The sequence below is a fragment of the Idiotropiscis lumnitzeri genome, chromosome 12 (assembly GCF_059441095.1).
Source record: "Idiotropiscis lumnitzeri isolate Australia: NSW breed Sydney's pygmy pipehorse chromosome 12, RoL_Ilum_1.0, whole genome shotgun sequence".
In the NCBI taxonomy this organism is placed as follows: Eukaryota; Metazoa; Chordata; class Actinopteri; order Syngnathiformes; family Syngnathidae; genus Idiotropiscis; species Idiotropiscis lumnitzeri.
This window is the reverse complement of record NC_142402.1, coordinates 9,685,743-9,703,614: the sequence shown is the minus strand read 5'-3', so window position 1 is coordinate 9,703,614 and position 17,872 is coordinate 9,685,743. Positions and strand designations below refer to the sequence as shown.

General features: G+C 39.5%; 2 protein-coding genes across 4 annotated transcripts; one reads left to right on the top strand and one right to left on the bottom strand.

The window, feature by feature from the left end:
- The first annotated feature begins 469 nt into the window (after positions 1-469).
- septin2 (septin 2) lies at positions 470-10,151 on the top strand. 3 transcript variants are annotated; one of them, XM_088310506.1, is made up of 13 exons: positions 475-666; positions 1,588-1,629; positions 2,729-2,843; positions 5,137-5,223; positions 5,290-5,413; positions 5,556-5,690; positions 5,779-5,896; positions 5,981-6,082; positions 6,184-6,329; positions 6,495-6,617; positions 9,130-9,190; positions 9,707-9,797; positions 9,882-10,151. In XM_088310506.1, the coding sequence occupies exons 2-12, from the start codon at positions 1,606-1,608 to the stop codon at positions 9,782-9,784; spliced, it is 1,113 nt and encodes a 370-aa protein (XP_088166632.1). In that variant the 5' UTR covers positions 475-666; positions 1,588-1,605; the 3' UTR covers positions 9,785-9,797; positions 9,882-10,151. The 3 variants fall into 3 exon arrangements, with proteins under 3 accessions (XP_088166631.1, XP_088166632.1, XP_088166633.1); XM_088310507.1 differs by having other exon boundaries at positions 477-666; positions 6,495-6,578; XM_088310505.1 differs by having other exon boundaries at positions 470-666; positions 5,137-5,413.
- Positions 10,152-11,629: 1,478 nt separating this feature from the next.
- Positions 11,630-17,615, bottom strand: stk25b (serine/threonine kinase 25b). Its single transcript, XM_088310504.1, has 11 exons — positions 17,164-17,615; positions 15,685-15,915; positions 15,534-15,590; positions 15,341-15,449; positions 14,967-15,124; positions 13,591-13,776; positions 13,083-13,228; positions 12,772-12,877; positions 12,607-12,678; positions 12,010-12,146; positions 11,630-11,939 (listed from the first exon to the last, which is right to left on the bottom strand). Exons 1-11 carry the CDS (start codon positions 17,191-17,193, stop codon positions 11,900-11,902), a joined length of 1,272 nt encoding a protein of 423 aa, XP_088166630.1. The 5' UTR covers positions 17,194-17,615; the 3' UTR covers positions 11,630-11,899.
- Between the last annotated feature and the right edge of the window lie 257 nt (positions 17,616-17,872).

The window sequence follows — 17,872 nt, the reverse complement described above, 5'->3', positions numbered from 1 at the left end:
TTTTAGTTATTTGAAATAACTTCACGTAACAAAACAGGATTTCAATTACTTGGTGTTGCCGTTGAGGGTTGCGGCAAACATATCATTGTTTGTGATTATGGGAACAAACAACAAAGACTATGTTTTGGTCGTTAATACACTCATAATCCATACAAGACTATAATATGTTAGTATACCCATGACACTGTGTTACGCTACATCAAACACACTGCAACCTGTGTGCGCTAATGTTAGCTTCCAGACAAAACTGCCCCTACGGCCAAAGTGGAATTGGGCATCGGCCACAACAAGCTTTTTTTTATTTGCATTTGTTTATTCAGGCCCAGGCGGATTAGTTTGACCTAGCAACACAAAGAGGTCGGAATCTGATTGGACATCCGACAGTAAAAAAACTCGTAGAATTTGGCTTCTCTAAATGAGGCCCCCTCCCGGATTTTTGACTTTTCCACATTTAACATGGCGGCTCCGTCGACGTACGCATCCAAGGCTTTAGCCTCTTAGTCGCGCGGTGCATTGTGGTCCATCGGTGTGTTCGCTTGGAGGAAGCAGTGTGCACCGGAATCTGAAGAATTCGGGGTGTCCGCCAAGCTAAACTGTTCTTCTCCACCGCTGTGCTCTGCTCCTCTTTGTCTTCTTCATTCTCCATTTTCCTAGCGGACGTTTAAGGTAATGTTGAATCTTTTCAGCAGCTCATCACTTTTTAGAAAATTAGTCAAATAAAACTTGACTCGTCTCGCTGTAGCTAGTTGGCTAAAATTAGCATCGCCGAGGAGAAGCTAATCAGCTAGTTAATGAGAAGTTAATGCAATCCAGAATGATAAAAATGCTAAGTGTGACCGTTTTGATTTTGACCTCTCCATCACCTTTTCGGGATGAGATCATGATTAAAATGTTTTTTTTTTTCGCGGACATCACCCATCGGCGACGTTCCACACCCACTTCAGCGTGAACCGTTATCTACGGTACTTAAATTGTCCACTTTAGAAATTGTGAAACGGTTATTACACGCCGCTTTCATACCGTTTCATCTAGTTTTCAAAGTCAGCAACCTTGTTTTTTGTTGAATAAAGACGTGGCTGGCTTTCCTGATTGATTTGAGCTTTGAAGTACAGTAGAAAGACAAAAGCGTTTTGTTTATTAGTAACGCACAGTAGAGAAAACATTGAAACCTCAAGAGTAGAAACAATGTTTCCATTTCATGCCGTTTCTTCGAGTTTACCACTGTCACAGATGTCGCCTATAAATGCATTTAATGTCAGAACAGTCATAATTATTGATAACCGAAACAACGAAATTCGACGTGAGACCACTTCGACTGCAAGTAACACATAAAAGAAGCGTATCACAAGTAGTAATGTAGCTCACAGGAAAGGAAGCAGATCATGTTTTTTTTTTTTTTTGTGTGTGTGTGGGGTGACATTTGAGCTCTCTCACAAAGCAAACCAGACTTCCTGTCTCTCACACTAGCACGGCTTGTAAGCACTCAGGCATGAGAATTTAGTCCTACAATTACCATTACAAAATTGTGTTCTTTTTTGGGACTAATTTTCTTTTTGGGAGGCTGAAATATGTTGTCTTTCCTTCCAGGAAAAGTGAGGAAAAATCATGTCGCACGGTGACAAAATGAAGGTAAGTTTTTAGAAGAGATGATCAGTCGCATTGTTCTTTACACCTTTACGTGCATTGATATTATGGTTGATTATAATCCAGAGGTGGGAGGAAGTCCGTAAATTTCAAATCTTAACCTTCAAGTTTTATGCAAAATCCAAGTTACTGTGGGAAAACTCATGTGAATTCCCCGCTAAATTACAAGCAAGTCACAAGTCAAGTTATACAATCTTGCTCAGTCGATTAATGTATTTGTACATTAGCCACTGTGTGCTCAGTCAGCGTCTGTATTAGCTACGTAGTTGTATTCATACTAGTTAGTTGCACTAACGCATTCTTTGTTTTAATTGTCCCAACCTGTTCTCTGTATTGTCTGTCAGTTTTTCCTTGCCCTCCTGGGGGTTAAGATCAGGGGACGTCATTAATATTTATCAACTGTCGGCATGTGCAGCCCTTTGAGACGTTTCGGTGATTAAGGGCTCAATAAATACATTTGAATGACACGACTATTCCTTTTTCTTCTCAATTAAACACATAAACTAGTACTGTTAAGATGAATGTGAGCTTGACGTACAGTGGACAACATAATAATTCTCCGGGACCCCTGTTTAAAATTCAGTCAATGCACTACTTGAAAACCTTTGGGCCATTATTCCTGAGCGTATGTTTGGTGCAAGCAAAAAAACAGTTAATCACCGAAAGAACATTCATAAAGTGTAGCATGGAGGTAGCAGTAGCATGTTTTGGGGCTCACTAGCCATTTTGACTTGCAGTCTTTTAACCACTAATCACTGCAACAACTTCACAAAATTAAAATAATTTTTTAAACCTAAAAAAAAATTCTTTAAAAGTGGCAACATAAAGCGTAGTCTTGTCATGGCTTTCTTATTTTCTGAAGAAGCCTGCCTTTTTTCCCCCTACAGAACTAGTTACGTTCACTTTTTTTGCCTCCGTTTTGACACTGGAATAAGGGGTGGTAGGTGTGAGCCAGCATTTTGTCCCTAAATACCTGAGATTTAACAAACAGCTGTCCAGCAATAGCCAGTAACAACTGCCTCTTCTCTCATAAATCACCATTTAAGCTTCACGTGTTGCATGTATGTTGCTTTTGTTTCTACAGCAGGGCCAGTTCACTAACCCCGAGACACCAGGGTATGTGGGATTCGCCAACCTGCCCAATCAGGTTCATCGCAAGTCTGTTAAAAAAGGCTTTGAGTTCACGCTTATGGTTGTTGGTAAGTTTCTGACCCTGTTTTCATCGCATTCAGATTATGTGTTCAGTGGTTTTTGCTTTCATTAATCTGTCATGGGATTATTTTATTTAAAAAAAAACCAAACTACTACACAGCAAATCACTGTTGTGTTGAGCCTGTCTTAATGTATAAGCGTTGTGCGTCTATTGCAAGTGGCATATCAGTCTAGTTGTTGAGCTGGCGTCTGCAGCCGTGTACACTCCTGATGTGAGGGCTGTGACTCACCCCCCACCCCCTCTTTGGGAAAGGGGGAGGGTGGAAGCTCTCTGCAACACTGCTCATCCTTTTTCCTTTAAAATAAACTCACAGTGGAATGTGGCCAGTGTGCCTGCAGGGATTGTTAGAAACTGTGAGCATTGGCCTCCTACGTGTTGTCTGACCTCACTTAATGATTATTTTACACACTCTCGGTGAGCTTCTGTTGCAGTTGTTTCAATAAATTTTATAAATACTTTCCTGTGTAGACTAGACACCATTGCAGATTTAGCGAAGGCATGTGTCATTGATCTGTTGGGAACCGCAATCGCAAGATTCCTGCATCGTGGTTTCTTGAGACCATGTTGCGAACAAAAGACATTCACTGAAAATGACTCACGGTTCATGTCTTGACTGACATTTATCACACAGAGTGGCAGGACAGAACGAACACTTTGGATGCAGAGGTCACATTTATGTTTCCAGCTCATTCTAAATGATTGTTTTACATACATTTCATACATTTTATAATTTGGTTTGAAACATATGTATAAAATAGATTCTGTAACCAGGATCAAAAGAAAACAATTTGAACAGGGTTTTTTTTTTTTTATTTGACACACTTGGCACTATAATGCCTGGTTCAGACCGGTCAAAAACAACTGGTGGTCTCACTTGCTTTTGTTGGCTGTGCAACTACATGGGTGTTGCTTCAAGCGGAAGAGGGGATCCTCCAGCAAACAAAAAAGTTTAAATCTCGCTCGTCAATCTGGTCATTGGAAATGCTATATTTGTTGAAATTGCAACAGCTGTAAACAAATTGATGCACTGACCATTGTCCATTTTTTTCTTCGGTCCCGGCAGCCATTGGAAGCTGTCTGTGTTGTTTATCTTGTGCCGGTCCGGTCACACGGTGTAACATTTGAAATAAGCCACCTGAAAAGATGAGTTTCTATTTGATCTTACTAGCTAGTAGGACATTTCCCATGATTCTTTGACACAAAATCAGGAAGTACTTCCAGTGCAGGTATTGCAAAAACAGATGTCTGCTTGTGATTAGATGCGGATGAGAATTCAAACATGAATGTCAAGCTGAATATGATGGAATTGAACTGAATATTCAGCTCTCCGTCCTACAGATCGCAATGATATTGTCCCACATTGTAACATTGTAAACACATTGACAGAAATAGCTTATGTAAGGCTTGTAAGACACATTTCCCATGATTCTTAAGCACAGAAGCAGGAAGTAGTCCTAATTCTCGTATGACAGAAACATATGTCTGGTAGCGATGAGATGCAGATGAGAACGAGAACGCAAACGTAATAGGATGGGATATGGACGACAGACTAAAAAGCCTACATTCATCCATTCGATAGGGCGCCTAATTACATGGCGCACTGTCGATTTTTGAGAAAAAGGCTTTTAAGTGCGCCTTATGGTCTGTAAAACTTGGTGTTTGTATCATTGAATGACACTTTGCTGCTTGACTTGGAGTGTTTACACTGCTACCTTCCAACCGTAATATGTGTTTAAGTCAAATTTCAACAGTGACCAAATTAAGCGAGTAGCTACTTGTCTGATTATATCATGCTACCAAATGAGATTTGCGTGGCATCTTTGTAATCTGATTCGGAAAGCCCTCCTCCGAAGCTGATCTGGACATCCTTTGAGATCCTCATTGTTGGAGTAAAAATAAAAGTAGGAAACCAGCAAGAGTCGATTTTAGATGCCTCCAATCAGTACCAGCAAATACAGCTTTGTTCTTAATTAATGATTGGTGAAAATAAATAATCAGTCATCATGTGATGCTGGCAGATTACTAATCAAAACTTGTCCATGCCTCAGGTAGCAGGATTAGTCACCGGAAAGATTAACAGTGAAGTCAAATTTAGTAACGTGTCTATAGGGTTCCTTTTTTGAGGCCCGGAGTGTTTCACAGGCAGGTGTCTGACCCCCCCAAGCACTCAAATGTATACTTTATTAAAATTTTGTTGCTGTCTGCATAACAGTTTTGCAACAAGTCCACTGAGCGCTTAGTTGTGTATGATTTTTGTTTCAATTTCTTTGTGGCAAAAGGCGAATCTGGACTTGGAAAATCCACCCTCATCAATAGCCTTTTCCTGACTGACCTCTATCCTGAGAGAATCATCCCAGGAGCAGCAGGTACAAGCGCACGCATTGTCGTGTTGCTGAGCTTCATGCACTCACCGTCCGTTCATTCTCACACAGAGAAAATCGAGAGAACTGTTCAGATTGAGGCATCCACCGTGGAAATCGAGGAGCGGGGTGTGAAGTTACGTCTCACTGTGGTCGACACTCCAGGATATGGAGACGCCATCAACAGCCAGGACTGGTATGAACTAGGGGTCGCGCAACTTTAGGGTCATTGCCTGTCGTGCATTTTAGAGTCACCCTGCACTTGTGGAAGCGCAGGCACCTACTACGGGAGGATGAAATATCAACTTGACGTGATGCATAACTTTTTCGTCAACCAGTTTCAGCACCATTATCAGCTACATTGACGACCAATTCGAGCGCTACCTCCACGACGAGAGCGGGCTGAATCGTCGCCACATCGTCGACAACAGAGTTCACTGCTGCTTCTATTTCATTTCTCCGCTCGGCCACGGGTGAGTCCAACCAGCGATGTTCACCGGAACACCATCCACCGCTACTGTCATTTCGCTGACGCGCCCGCTTGTTTCCTGCTCCTCCCAGCTTGAAACCTCTGGATGTTCAGTTTATGAAGGCAATCCACAATAAGGTCAATGTGGTTCCTGTCATCGCCAAGGCGGACACGCTCACCCTCAGAGAGCGAGAGAGGCTCAAGCGCAGAGTGAGTGTGACGCTATTCACCAGACCAGAAACTGCACTTGTCCAAAACGGTTCACACTAACCTTTTATGTCTGACTTTGCTCAGATTCTTGATGAAATTGATGAACATGGTATCAAGATTTACCACCTACCCGATGCAGAGTCGGATGAGGATGAAGATTTTAAAGAGCAGACCAGGATCCTCAAGGTAACCGGATGTTTCCTCTATGCACGTCATAAACGGAAGCTTGAAAGATTAGTGTTGTTTAGCGACCGACTGCTCTCATATGAGTGGCTGCTCTTCCCCAGGCTAGCATCCCGTTTGCGGTGGTGGGTTCCAACCAGCAGATCGAGGCCAAGGGGAAGAAGGTGCGGGGCCGCCTGTACCCCTGGGGAGTGGTGGAGGTGGAGAACCCCGAGCACAATGACTTCCTCAAGCTGCGCACAATGCTGATGTGAGCACACCTGCTACTTACAATTTTTTTTTTTTTAAAAGCACATGATCACTGAAAGAGAACACGGGCACACAGTGCTTAGTTTGCTAACAGAAGCGGTGGAAAGTGTTCCCATGCTCTCCTAATTTGTTGAGATGTATGTCAGCATTTTCCACAACTCCACAGAACCCACATGCAGGATCTACAGGAAGTGACCCAGGACCTGCACTACGAGAACTTCCGCTCGGATCGCCTGAAGCGCAGCGGCAGGTTGTCCTCCCATGGTTACATTCTGCCTCTGTCCCCTGCGTACGTACGACCTGTCTGTCCGCTTGCTTCTCTGCACCTCCTCCCCCTGCCTAAGAATAACACTCTTAAAATATTTTGAGACACACACACACACCCAGGAAATAAGACATCAAGCGCAACACAGAGACGCACGTTTGGTCCAAACACTGGAAAACAACCGTCGGATTATTTATATATATATCAAAGCAGATGACATCATTTCTAAATATAGTTTGAATTTATTCTAAAATAACCTTCATTAGATTTCCTGTAGTGTCAGTTGTACTGTAGTTCTAACTCATCATTTTGCATGTCAACCACGCTGGCAAGGAGCAAGTCCAACAGCTGATAGAATTGTGAGTGTGATTGTGGGTCCACATCAGGGCTGGGCAAAGTACAGCCCACTTTTTAATTTATTATTATTTTTTTTAAACATTCAGTAATCTTGTTCAGTAGATTGTAAATAATAAGGAAATATAAGTAAAATGATGCATTTAGCATATACGTTTAACATGTTATGGAGTTGATTAATTGACAATATAATTACATTTGACTGACCATGGTGAAGTTGCAACACTCATTTATTAAATAATTAGCTAATTATAATTAGATGAATTGTATATAAAAATTTAAAAGCTGATTTTTCTTTCTCTGCAAATAGGCCATTCTACAGAAAATAAAAACATTAGTATTTTTCTAATTATGTATTTTTACTACACGATTGATAATGAAATGCAAGGATGCATTATTTTAGTAATTTTATTAAAATATTTTATTCATAAAATACAAAATATTGGTAAGTCTTTCAAATGTTATGACTAGATAGTTCATAATTAAATGGATTTTAAATAATAAAACAAACAATTTTATTAAGCTCAACCAGTTTACATACAAATAGTTAATAACAATGTTCATTATCTTACAATAAGTGATGTCACATAATAAAAGTAATAATTAAAATATTATCAACTTGTCATTTTGTAAAATAAAAAGTATTGCTTCAACAATTTTGTGAAATAATTGGCTATTTATAAATAAATTTAATTACCCCTAACGAAACAAAAATTAGCATGAAATAACATTTCATTTTAAAGGAAACTTTTAAAAAAAAATATACTTATGTTTTTATTAAATTTTAATTCTTGATCTATAAATGAGCAAGCAATCCAAAGTTTACCCATCTTTGGTGTCCGTGGTTAGCTGCTGCTTTGTCAAAAGCAGCAGCGGTTTGTGGTGGACTTGAGCAGGCTTGCCACAATGTCGTTTTAACAAATCATCCTCAAAATAGCTCCCCAAAAAGTTGTTTTCAGTTCTCCCACTCTAAAGCCAATCCAGGATAACGGACTGCTTTTACTGGCCTTCACGGCACCCGGCCATCTCCGCTCTTGATTTGTACAATCCCGTGAGTGGAATATTGGAGGTACTCTTTTTGTTGATTTGTCTTCAAGTGGGGGAGGTTTTGCTCTTCCTCCCTGACTTTCACACCTTCTGCTGCCTTTCTTCCAATCTCACCGCTTTCATCTTTTGTAGATAGATGCGCACTTTCCTCCAGCAGTCAACTTGACTAACCCACTGACCCCATTTTTTCCCCACTTTTCTCAATGTGGCCTTTGTCGTGTTTGCCTAATATTAGCTGCTCTCCTGCCCCAAGAAACCTCACCAAGAATTCATTTTTTATAACCGATGCACATCACTTACACTGAAACGTCACACATTTTTTGTCGATGTATATTTTTTTGCGGTTAATTCACATAATCACAACATGTTATGGAGGGCCTCTGGATGAAATGTCAGAAAGGAGGAATATCCACTTCTGTGCAATCTCTGTGACTCCTTTAGTCTGTGACAGTCTGAGCTCAGTGGCAGATGAGGTCGCTATGGACAGAAGTCGTCACTACCGTGTTCAAATGGCAGGCGTTGGTCATATCGAAAATGAGACTAAGATAAATCATTTGAAAGGTTTTTCAACCATTACTGTGATATACGGACGGTATAACCTGCACACCTCATTTGAAAAAAAAAAACCCAAAAACTTTTCATCTTCTTTTTCTCACTTTTTTATTACTTTTAATATTTGAACAGGTGAATAGAGACGTTCTGTTTCCACTCTAGCGTCATTGACAGGTTGCAATAGAAAGGGATAGAAGTGCGTGTCCTTGAAATTTCTCATGGCTCAAACACTTGTGAATTTTCAGCTCCTTGTTAGAGAACAGCAGGCTGTGCAATCAGTATTAAAACCACATTAGATCGAATAACTCAATTTGATTACAAAAAAGATGGCCTTGTGATAATTTTTCTACATAGATTGATTTTGTCGCCGACTTGTATTGAATTATTGAAACGTTGAACATTTTAGACATGCATTACCATGTTTAACGAAGGTAAAATTAAGTGGATTTAAGGTCCATCCTAAAATTTCACCCAGAGGCCATTTTGTGTGCAGTTAGTCAAATAGAATAAAAGAAACAATCATTTAGAATGTGTTTTAAAGTAGCATTTTAGTAACGGTGTCCCCCCTGCGTGACTGCTTCAGAAAGGGTCCGGAACCGGAGGAAATGGACAAGGATATGATTTTGCAGGAGAAGGAGGCTGAGGTGGGTGGTGCCACACATTGCCATCACTGTATCCAATATGTGCACAACAGTGGCTGTAAAGCTTAACTTGGTGGTCCAAAAATGTACTTTACAAATTCATTGTATATATTTTTTTTAGAAACATAAATACAGTAATACCCACCAGGAATACACGTGTGGGATCGCACTTACTGTTCACACTGCATGAAAAAAATCAGCCGTGTGTGGCATATGGGCAAAAACAATTGGAATTTAACTTCTATGTGAAATATAGGAGGGTGCGATCCCAACTGACTTTGGGTGAAAGGCGGACTACACCCTGAACTGGTCGCCAGCCAGTCGCAAGGCACACACAGTGTAATATAGAATTAAGCTATTACTGCCACATTTGACAAGATATGTATAGATTTAGATTATTTGGTCCCTTTGTGACATATAACATTTTAGAAAAGCAAAATTTCTTCCCCGATAAGCTGAAACCACATGAGCGGACTCGAATTGCGATGGGACCGGGACATGATGTTTTGTGTCTTCCAGTTGAGACGAATGCAGGAGATGATCGCCAAGATGCAGGCCCAGATGCAGAAGCAGGGTGATGGAGAAGGAGATGTTTGAAAAGATGAAATGGGTGAGATTATCTTCCATCTCTGTTGCCACAATTGGTCCAGAATTGCTGTTTTTTGTATTAATTTTTCTCTACTTTTTATTGAAGGTTATTTGTGGCATCACTTGACTTTGACCGGAGACAAAGAAACGAGAGCTTCTGGACAGCAGCCATGCGGTTCTTGACTTGTTCATTCAGTCCCACGTGGGATTTGGATTGCTGATAAAGTAAAGTATATTCAAACAGTGTTAAAAGTAATTATAAATATATATCTTTGCAGTTTTATTTTTTACACTTTTTTTTCTCCACATTTGTCACAATCAAATGACCCTTGAATTTTAAGTGGGATCTAAAGTTTCTTTTTTTTCAATGCAAATCTTTTTTTTTTTACATTAACAAGTTTGGCATGACTAAATTGTTCCTGTCTGTTCGGACCTTAATGTTAAAATCATGATATTATCCCTCAGAAAGAGCTTCACTCAGTCAGTCATTGTCTGAATGTTTTATGTGAGGGTGAATATGTGTTTTGTCCCCCCCCCCAAAAGTAGAAAAAGTGTGCCATGAACTGTTACTGATGCAATTACCCTCATGCATGCTACGTTACAGCCAATCTGAGGTCATTTGAAGTTTTCTCTCTTTTCTGTTAAATCAGCATGAAAAGAGTGGCTGAAGTCATTTTGAGTTAGAACGGTTACCTGCAATACTGTTGGCTTTACAAATGAAGGATATTGTTCATTATGATCTTTTGTCAGGAGAAGGCTTTTCATTTGCTTTTGTACTGTTTGGTGAAGTCATGCCCCAGTGAGAGCCCAATATGTTGTCTAATTCACGACATTTCGTGTTTTTTTTTTTGTTTTTTTTTAAACATATCCAAGGTGATCTGTCACGGTCATTAATGCCAATTATTCCTTCACCAGCCAAACTGAGCTCCAACATTCCTCTTTGAGCTGTTTTTATCCAATATTAAGGCACCAAATATTGTTCTTGATGTATAATGAAATAAAAGTTTTATTCTCAAACGTGTGTTGTGATTTTTTTTGTAGTGAACGCATATCAACAGTAGGAATGTGTGATCATATGGAGAATGGATGATAAAACATCCACATTTGTTTTCTCTACTGCTGGGAATGTAACAATACACTCCACTGTGACCTTAATGTATTCCTTATATTATTATATTCCTTATCCATCCATCTTTCCTTTGTGCTAATTAGAAGCTCTGATATGCATCATTGCATATTTCAATTTATATGTAAGGCCACACAAACAGATGTATTTTTATTGCCAACAAGCTACACTGAAGTAAATATTTTTTTATATATCTCAATTTTGACTCGTAAATCTGACAATGTATCTCAATCATAACTAAAGTTTACCTCTCTTTCGTTTTAAAGGCAGAAATGAGTGTCAATATATTTCTGGTAGTAAGAATGCAATGGATTTACATTTTATCTTTTTTTTATCTCTCCCAATTTCTTTTACATGCAGGAAACGAACTTAGATAATAAATGTGACATCTGCATGAATTGCATAAAGTTGCCTTTTCAGAGGAAGTCACGGTAATACCAGAATAAAATTGTATTTTGTAGATTCACTTCCAACTATTTTATTCCCTTGTAAAACTTCAAAGTTACTGCTTTTCATCTTAACAAAATCTGGTTTTCATTCTTTGAGTGGCTTCTTAATCATCCAGGTCATGAATCATCATAAAGCAATGCCACTAGTGTTCTTATTTGCCTTTTTTTCTTGTTTTCTGAAAAAATGTATAAGTGACTTAGGCATTTAAGCCATTATCCTAAAGAGTTGTCATACTATACTACATTATGTGTTCTTGTAGAAAAATATGAAAGAAGTCATTTATTTTTCCATTAAATTTATTACACCGTTTCAGTCTAACAAGTATAACCAATGTGCTAACTTCCATGGCTTTTTTTTTTGTTTTAAATACTCTTCGCTCTCAAAGAAAAACTGTAAAAATATTTATTAACTACATAAAAGATCTCCTGGGGGAGGGGGATGAGGACTGGGCAAGCTGTAAAAGCAGAAGGCGGGGTGGGCTTGGGTGGATGTTGCTGAGGTCCTTGTCAGGATTTGTTGGGTAGGGGTTAAACATTCATGTTGGTGTTTCATCGCGAAGATGGCGTGGTGTTTCCGTTTAAGGAAAACCTGAGTGAAGACAAAGCAGCTATGTTAGAACACAAGAGGTTCTTATGAGACCCTGATGTCGACAGTCTACCTGCACACTCTCTCCATCATGTGTGTGACGAGGCGATCGGAGATGCCTGGACAGGATTCCTCTGCCAGGTTGAAGGCGTTCTCCAGCTCCTCGATGGCGCCGACTCCGCCACCGCTCGCTCGTCGTTTCTCCTTTAGCTGAGGGCGGAGCGAGTCGATGGGATAGGGAGTTTAATTCATTCTGTGACCAAGCTCGTAACTCAATTTACTTGCATGTCAAATACATTTTCCCCACTGAAACGGATTGAAAAATGCCATTAATTCGAGTAAAATGACACGTAATAAACTACAGCCACAATGAACATTGCTGCATTAAAGGCTCAAGTAAATCAGGTACATGTAAGTGGTCAGGGTTTATATTTGTTGTAACATTTTTTCCCCAAAAAAGGACAACTTTTCATTTTCAATGGCATTTAGGGTACACAACCTTAGCATGAGAACATAATCACCTGTATCATTTTTTACTTAAATGTCACAAGGCTAATAAAAAGTCCCCTGTGCTTGCTAAAAATGTGTTGGGTTTTCTTTCATTGTTTTCAAAAAATCTTATTAGACTGACAACATAATAAGTTTGTTTAAATGGCTTCATGAGACATACCTCTCTGAAGATGGGCGTGACCAAGGCTGACAAGCATTGTGACTTGGGTTGCCTTTTGACAGAATCTCCTGACTGGAAAGAGAGATAATGTCAATCAAGAAAAAAAATATTATTTCTCAACATAAATTTTGGTGTACATTTAGTTTGTTTGTGTGTGTGTCTTGCCTCTGAGTCCGTATGCGTGTAGCCCTTCTGTAACTTATTCAAAGAGTTTGGTCTGACTGTGGGGAAGGTCCACATGGGGCCCGAATCCACATCACTATCAGCATCCCTGCAGAAACAAATGACAGACATGAAAATGATCTCAATTTACTCAGTGAATACTAATTTAAAAAAAAGTATTATGTCATAGCATTAACTGATTTCCTAAGAAATCTGTCCATTGCGTGGAATCTATTTGTGACTATCACATGATCTTCTTGCCTGTTTTAAAGTATTGGAGTTAGAGCGCACCATAGTCGATGCCAAAAACTCACATATCAGAGTCATCCGAGCTGGACTCCTCCCCGTGACCCTCGGACTTCCAGCGGCGGTAGCGGTCGATCAGTTCAGTCAGGTAGGCCGTCTTCTTGGTGTAACGCGTGATGAACTTGTGCTTCAGCAGCTCTTTGGCTGTCGGTCTCTGAGGCAGACACACGGCAAACAAGCAGACAATAAACAAACCGTGGGAATCATTCCCTGTTGAAATGAGATAAATTCCGTTCACTATCATCTATTATTGCTTGCACCATCTTCCTTGTGTTGGCTGGTCAGAGAGAAGTTTGTAATGTCACCAAGCTAGCATAACCACTGACGATGTTTGAATGCAGGGTCAGGTAGTGACCCCATAATTTATGTGCAGATTTATGTGTGATAACCGACCAACTGGAATTACAAACTCACATTGAGATCTCATTCAGCCTGAAACGAGCATCTGACACCTGGTTTTTAATAAAACAATGCAAGTGCATGAATAATAATTAATAAAAAAAAAATGTTACTCACAAAACGGGGGTCTTTATTTAGACAAGCCTCCACAAACTCTTTAAAAGGTTTGCTGTAAGCGCCTTCCAGGGTGGGGGGAGTGTTTTTGGGAATAAGGAAGAGGACCCTCATGGGGTGTAAATCCGAGTTGGGGGGTTCGCCTTTTGCCAGCTCAATGGCCGTGATTCCGAGTGACCAAATGTCAGCCTAAGGAAAATAGAATGAGACAAAGGAATCAACGTTAATGGTGCAGAAGGAATACACACATTCAGTGCATATAAAAAGTCCTTTGTTCAAATGCCATATTGTTGGGATATTAAAAAGCACTGGACCAAGGGAAATCCTTTCAAAACGTTTTTTTTTTTTTAAATTGCTGGCGTATATAAAAGATTCGGTTTTGAAAAAAATAACTGAAACTAGAGAGAACAAATATTTTCCTGAACAAAATGAAGTAAAAATGTTTTTAAAAAAAAATAACAATACATCTGATTCATAAAACTAACTAAAATTCCAGCAAAAATCTCCACCTTTTTTGTCTGTCATCAATATCATAGAGGCGCAAGTGTCTTTACTTCGGTATTGTATCACACTCGTCCAGAAGAAGAAAGGTCAAACAGTCATTTGAGAATTATAGTTTATAACAAAATACCTAAGTGACCTTTTTTAATCTTGCACTTGAATAACACGCCATGTATGTAAAAACAAAAAACCTAAATGTAAAACTAATAAAAACCAAACTAAAAGAAAGCATTTTCTCATAATAAAAACTAATAAAAGCGAACACAACTGCTCTAAAAGCTAATTAAAACTAACTGAACTTGAAACCAACGCCAAACTGAAATACAAGGACAAAGAGACTGAAAAACAGCCGCTTCCCGAGAGCCATCTCCATGCTGAACGCTCGCACACAGCTACTTTTACCTTGCAGAACTGCAACATAATGTGCCCAGTACACTTTTTCAACACTCCTTTTTTTGTTGTTTTTTTTTTAAAATATTTTTATTTGTTTATTATTTTATTATATATATTTGCATATATATTTTTTATTCGAATTAATTAATTATTATTTTATTTTATTATTTACATTTGCACCAACAAGGGGAAGCTCTCCAATCTCGTCGTACACTGAGTATAATGACAATGAAGGGCATTCTGATTCTGATATTTAAAGATCATCAAAGTCTTAAAGAATTTTATTTAGAAGATCAGGCACATCCACTTTCATTGGCCACATGCTATGGTAGTAAAAAAAGAAAGCCCACAAGTTGGCAAGAATTATAGGAAAAAAAAAACTCAAGCAGAAGATACGAATATTGTCTCGCAAATGTGCTACTAAAGCACTGGATACCTTAAGAAAAAAGTGTTCAAGAGTCCATTCTCCTCAGCGGCAGCCTCACCTTGAAGTCATACGCCGACTGCTTGATGACCTCGGGGGCCATCCAGAAAGGTGTGCCCACAAATGTGTTCCTCTTAATCTGAGTGTCAGTCAACTGTCCCGCCACCCCAAAATCGGCCAGCTTCACTTCGCCCTGCTCGGACAACAGCACATTGGCAGCTGGAGAAAGCAGAGGGAGAAACAATTACAATAGAAGTAAACTGTTGATTTTTGAACTTCGAGGTTGGCTCACTCGTATATCAAGGCACCAACTGTAAATTTTTCTGTGTTCAAATACAATGCCTTAAGAAACCTATTTGAAAACTGACTTGCGTATCTTTTCACCTAGCAAAGGTGCATATGGAATGGGTCACTGCATGACAAAGTTTTACTAACCTTTAATGTCTCTGTGAATTTTCCTTTCAGAGTGCAAATACTCCAGTCCTTTCAGGATTTCCCGCAATATCGTGGCAATGTACGTCTCTTCAAGAGGTCCTGGACGAAGCTGTTTCGGAACAAAACAGTTTTTGCTTTAAGTTTAAGATGTCTTGAACTTGTGAGAGGTGGATGACAACGGAGATTACATTACCAGATCCAGAGCAGATCCTCCACCTAAATACTCCATGATAATCCACAGCTTGGTTCCCTGGTAGGGAAAACAAAACAAAAAAAAGATGTCTCAAAGCATTCATGGGGGCGGGGGGGGCCGGGGGGGGACACGGTTTGAACCATGGTCTTGCCTTGAGGTACGAGCCATAATACTTGGTCACAAAGGGACTGTCACACTGGCTCAGTACTGTGATTTCCTGCTGAATGTCCTCAATCTCATCCTCCGCCTCCTCTAGGTCGATGATTTTAATGGCCACCACCTCCTTGGTACGGTTGTTGATGCCTTTGTAGACCTCCCCGAAGGAGCCCTTGCCAATGCGCTCTTGCTTGGTGAAGTACTCCTCAGGATCCAATCGTGAATTCTGGACGGTCATAAATATTCCATTTGACATGTACAGTATATACATATACAGGATGTCCTGAAAAATGGACTCACTCTTTCATTGCCTATAACTCATACATTATGCTTTGTTTTAGGTGTTTATTGTCCTCAATACAAAGTCTAATAAGTTAAATGACCGAAAAGAAAATAACATTTAAGCTTATTTAATGGGGTGAAAGAAAACAGTACATTTCAGTTGTATTTAACTTTTAAGTTTAATACAATTGGTCGCATAGGTCAAACCCTCTGAAACTGTATTCTACAACTTTTTTTTTTTTTTTTTACTGACAGTAGTACTTAATGAAAAATATTCTCTTAAAGGTTCACAGTATGTTTATGGTTATTTGTACCTGAAACAAAAACTTAAAATATGAGTAACGGGCAGGTACATTTACATTTTCGAACCATATACTTCAAACCAACTGTCGCTTTTTAAGCACAATCCACTGGAATTACGTTACTGCAAAATGAAAATGTAAGTAAATTAAAAGAAAACTTGGGTTGTCCTCACTGATTTCGTTGTGTGCAATAAATGGTTGGGTTAAAAAAGTTAATAAGGGCAACGCTTGTTGAGAAGAGCAAACACATTTGAGTATTAATAGGAAACTAAGGGAGTTCTACGTTAAATGATCTGTGCAACTGCATAAAAAAACGACAAAAGACACCATTCAATTACATTGAAATTTAAAAAGGGAAAAAAGGAACTGTGAGATGTTGCATGATGGCCCGTATTAAGACCAAGTTGTTTTTTATCGTTTGTTTTTTTTTTTTTATGCATGTGTGGTAGGAGTTTGATTAACACAGACTTGACATTAAAACAGTGATTCCCAACCTACAAACTGTCGCAAAAGATCATTATGTGTTTCACAGGAAATTATACAATTTTACAGAATTGCTCAGAATATGTTAATTTATATATGACAAATAATCTATATTTGTCATTTATAAATTATCTATCTATGCCAACGCTTTACAAAGACAGGTAGAACAACAAAATGCTATTCCACTAGATGGCAGAAGGTACAATAAAACACTTTTTTGTGACATTTTTGGGGGGTGGTGTAGCGTGAGATATTTTTATGTGTGAAATATGTGCCTTTGCACAACAGGAAACTGGAATAATACTGGACGTGTTTCGTCATCCCACGAACACCCGCCTAATAATGAAAGCCTTGTCTTACAGTGTTTACACCAGTACAGTATGGTATATAAATGTTGCTTTAAGTACCTGATTTTGCATGCCTCGTAGGTGTGCCATCTTCTCTTCAGGTTGAATGTTTCACTCTTTCCGGGGTTGTCAATCTGTCCTTTTTAGTGCGCGCGTGCTTGTTTTTATTTTTGTACCTTTTTCTTTTCCCGGACTCCCCTTATCGCTGCCTAGGAAGCTAGCTTAGGTGGCTAGCCAACAAGATAAAGAGGAGGCAGCCGACTGCTTCTTCTAACGGGGCTGTCACTCCGAGCACCGTCTTCGGGGCCTCCGAGCCCACCCGGGGAGCCCACAGCCCTGCGACACGCCGAGTTAACGACTGAGACACTCCATGAATGTTGGTGGCGGTGGGCGAACAGAAAACTAGCCCTCCCGCGTTTGCTATTTTTAATTCATTTCACGAAGCGTCGTCGCTCAACTGCTTGAGGACAAAATAATGGCCCTGACGTAAGACGCATGCGCGTTTGTGGCCAAAATCGACGTAATTCTGGGAATTGTAGGCGATTGTAATATAAATTGGGTTTAACTAGGAACCCCTGGTTTACTTCGTGTTATTGTCAGTGTGTTACTCATCGTGAAATGCAGTTAACGATCTAGCAATGCATACAACAAGAAATACATTTCCCCTAAAAAAATAAAATGCTAAGGCCGCTTTTGAGCGCTTTGTTGTCAGCCGTGTGTGGTGTGCGTACATCCTGCAGTGAAAGTCATAAAAGTGAGGATGGGGATT

Coding starts and splice junctions, on each gene's coding strand:
- septin2 (XM_088310505.1), top strand. CDS start 1,606: ATGTCGCACGGTGACAAAATGAAG. Junction 5,414..5,555: donor GCCATCAACAGCCAGGACTG/GTATGAACTAGG, acceptor TTCGTCAACCAG/TTTCAGCACCATTATCAGCT. Junction 5,897..5,980: donor GAGAGAGGCTCAAGCGCAGA/GTGAGTGTGACG, acceptor GACTTTGCTCAG/ATTCTTGATGAAATTGATGA.
- stk25b (XM_088310504.1), bottom strand. CDS start 17,193: ATGGCACACCTACGAGGCATGCAAAATCAG. Junction 13,777..14,966: donor AGTCGGCGTATGACTTCAAG/GTGAGGCTGCCG, acceptor TATTTTCCTTAG/GCTGACATTTGGTCACTCGG. Junction 11,940..12,009: donor ATGATGGAGAGAGTGTGCAG/GTAGACTGTCGA, acceptor GTCTTCACTCAG/GTTTTCCTTAAACGGAAACA.